This window comes from Colobus angolensis, unplaced genomic scaffold (genome assembly GCF_000951035.1).
Source record: "Colobus angolensis palliatus isolate OR3802 unplaced genomic scaffold, Cang.pa_1.0 Scaffold376, whole genome shotgun sequence".
Classification (NCBI taxonomy): domain Eukaryota; kingdom Metazoa; phylum Chordata; class Mammalia; order Primates; family Cercopithecidae; genus Colobus; species Colobus angolensis.
In genome coordinates, this window is record NW_012117110.1 from 1,495,142 (window position 1) to 1,496,458 (window position 1,317).

The 1,317-nt window shown below is 46.5% G+C and overlaps 1 protein-coding gene across 4 annotated transcripts in view; it reads left to right on the forward strand.

Annotated features, from left to right (window-relative positions):
* Positions 1–1,317, forward strand: part of FSD2 (fibronectin type III and SPRY domain containing 2) — a 48,641-nt gene that overhangs the window by 17,206 nt on the left and 30,118 nt on the right. For all 4 annotated transcript variants that reach the window (XM_011953874.1, XM_011953875.1, XM_011953872.1 and 1 more), the window contains one exon: positions 265–984. In XM_011953874.1, the coding sequence (XP_011809264.1) occupies positions 412–984 (573 nt within the window). In that variant the 5' untranslated portion in view covers positions 265–411. The remainder of the gene's footprint in view (positions 1–264; positions 985–1,317) is intronic.

Consider the following 1,317-nt stretch of genomic DNA (forward strand, 5'->3'; position numbering starts at 1 on the left):
TTTTTTTTAATGTATAAGAAGGGAAGTATTTTGTCAGACATACCTATTAGACATTTGTTTTGTAATTTCTTTTGTCTCTTTTAACCTTAGAAAGCCCATCCTCCCATAGAAAGCAAATTTTTTTTACAGATGGTTCAAAGTGAAACCACGACTGAGCTACACAGATAATTTTTTAAAGTTTTGTATGAGTAGAGCCCAATCTAATGATCATCTGCTGCAATGCCCTTCTCCAGAAATGATTTTCCTCCTCTTTTTGTGTTCCAGGGCCTAGATATTCACTATTAAGTGTCCAGGAAGGATCTTTCTTATATAAAGGTGCTTCTGAGGACTTCCAGAGTTACAGTAGAGGAGGAATCGGGGCAGGAATTGGGGCTGGACAGGTCTACTGCCAAGGATTTCCACTTTTACCACATGGACCTGCATGACTCTGAAGACAGACTGCAGCTCTTTCCAGAAGAGAATACTAGGATGAGGAAAGAAGTAGTCCAAGCTGAAATGGCCAATGAGTCAAGAGGAGCAGGGGATGGTAAGGCTCAAAGAGACCTTCAAGAGGAAGTGGATGAACTTGTCCACTTATATGGACTTGAAGATGATCATGAATTAGGGGATGAGTTTGTTGATGAAAACATGCCCAGAACAGGGGTTTCAGAATATCCTCCTTATGTGATGAAGAGGAGAGACCCAGCCAGGGAGCAGAGAGACTGGAGACTTAGTGGAGAGACAGTGGAGGCCGAGGACCTGGGCTTCGGAGGGTGGGGCTCGGCAGGCCAGTGCCAGGACTTGCGGGAAGCCTATAGGTACACACCCGGCCGTGCCAGCGAGGAGTATGAATGCTATGTCATCCCCGAGGAAGAGGATGAAGAAGAAGCTGCTGATGTCTTCTGTGTCACTTGTAAGACTCCAATAAGAGCTTTTCAGAAGGTTTTTGATGAACATAAGGAGCATGAAGTGATCCCACTCAATGAAGCACTGGAAAGTGCCAAGGTAAATAAGTCTCCTTGGTACTTCTCTGTCTTGACATTGCTTTGGTATCTCAAGTACATATGCAGGGAATACATCTAAAATGCCTTCTAGGGCCGGGCGCGGTGGCTCAAGCCTGTAATCCCAGCACTTTGGGAGGCCAAGATGGGCGGATCACGAGGTCAGTAGATCGAGACCATTCTGGCTAACACTGTGAAACCCCGTCTCTACTAAAAAATACAAAAAACTAGCCGGGCGAGGTGGCGGGCACCTGTAGTCCCAGGTACTTGGGAGGCTGAGGCAGGAGAATGGCATAAACCCAGGAGGCGGAGCTTTCAGTGAGCTGAGATCCGGCCA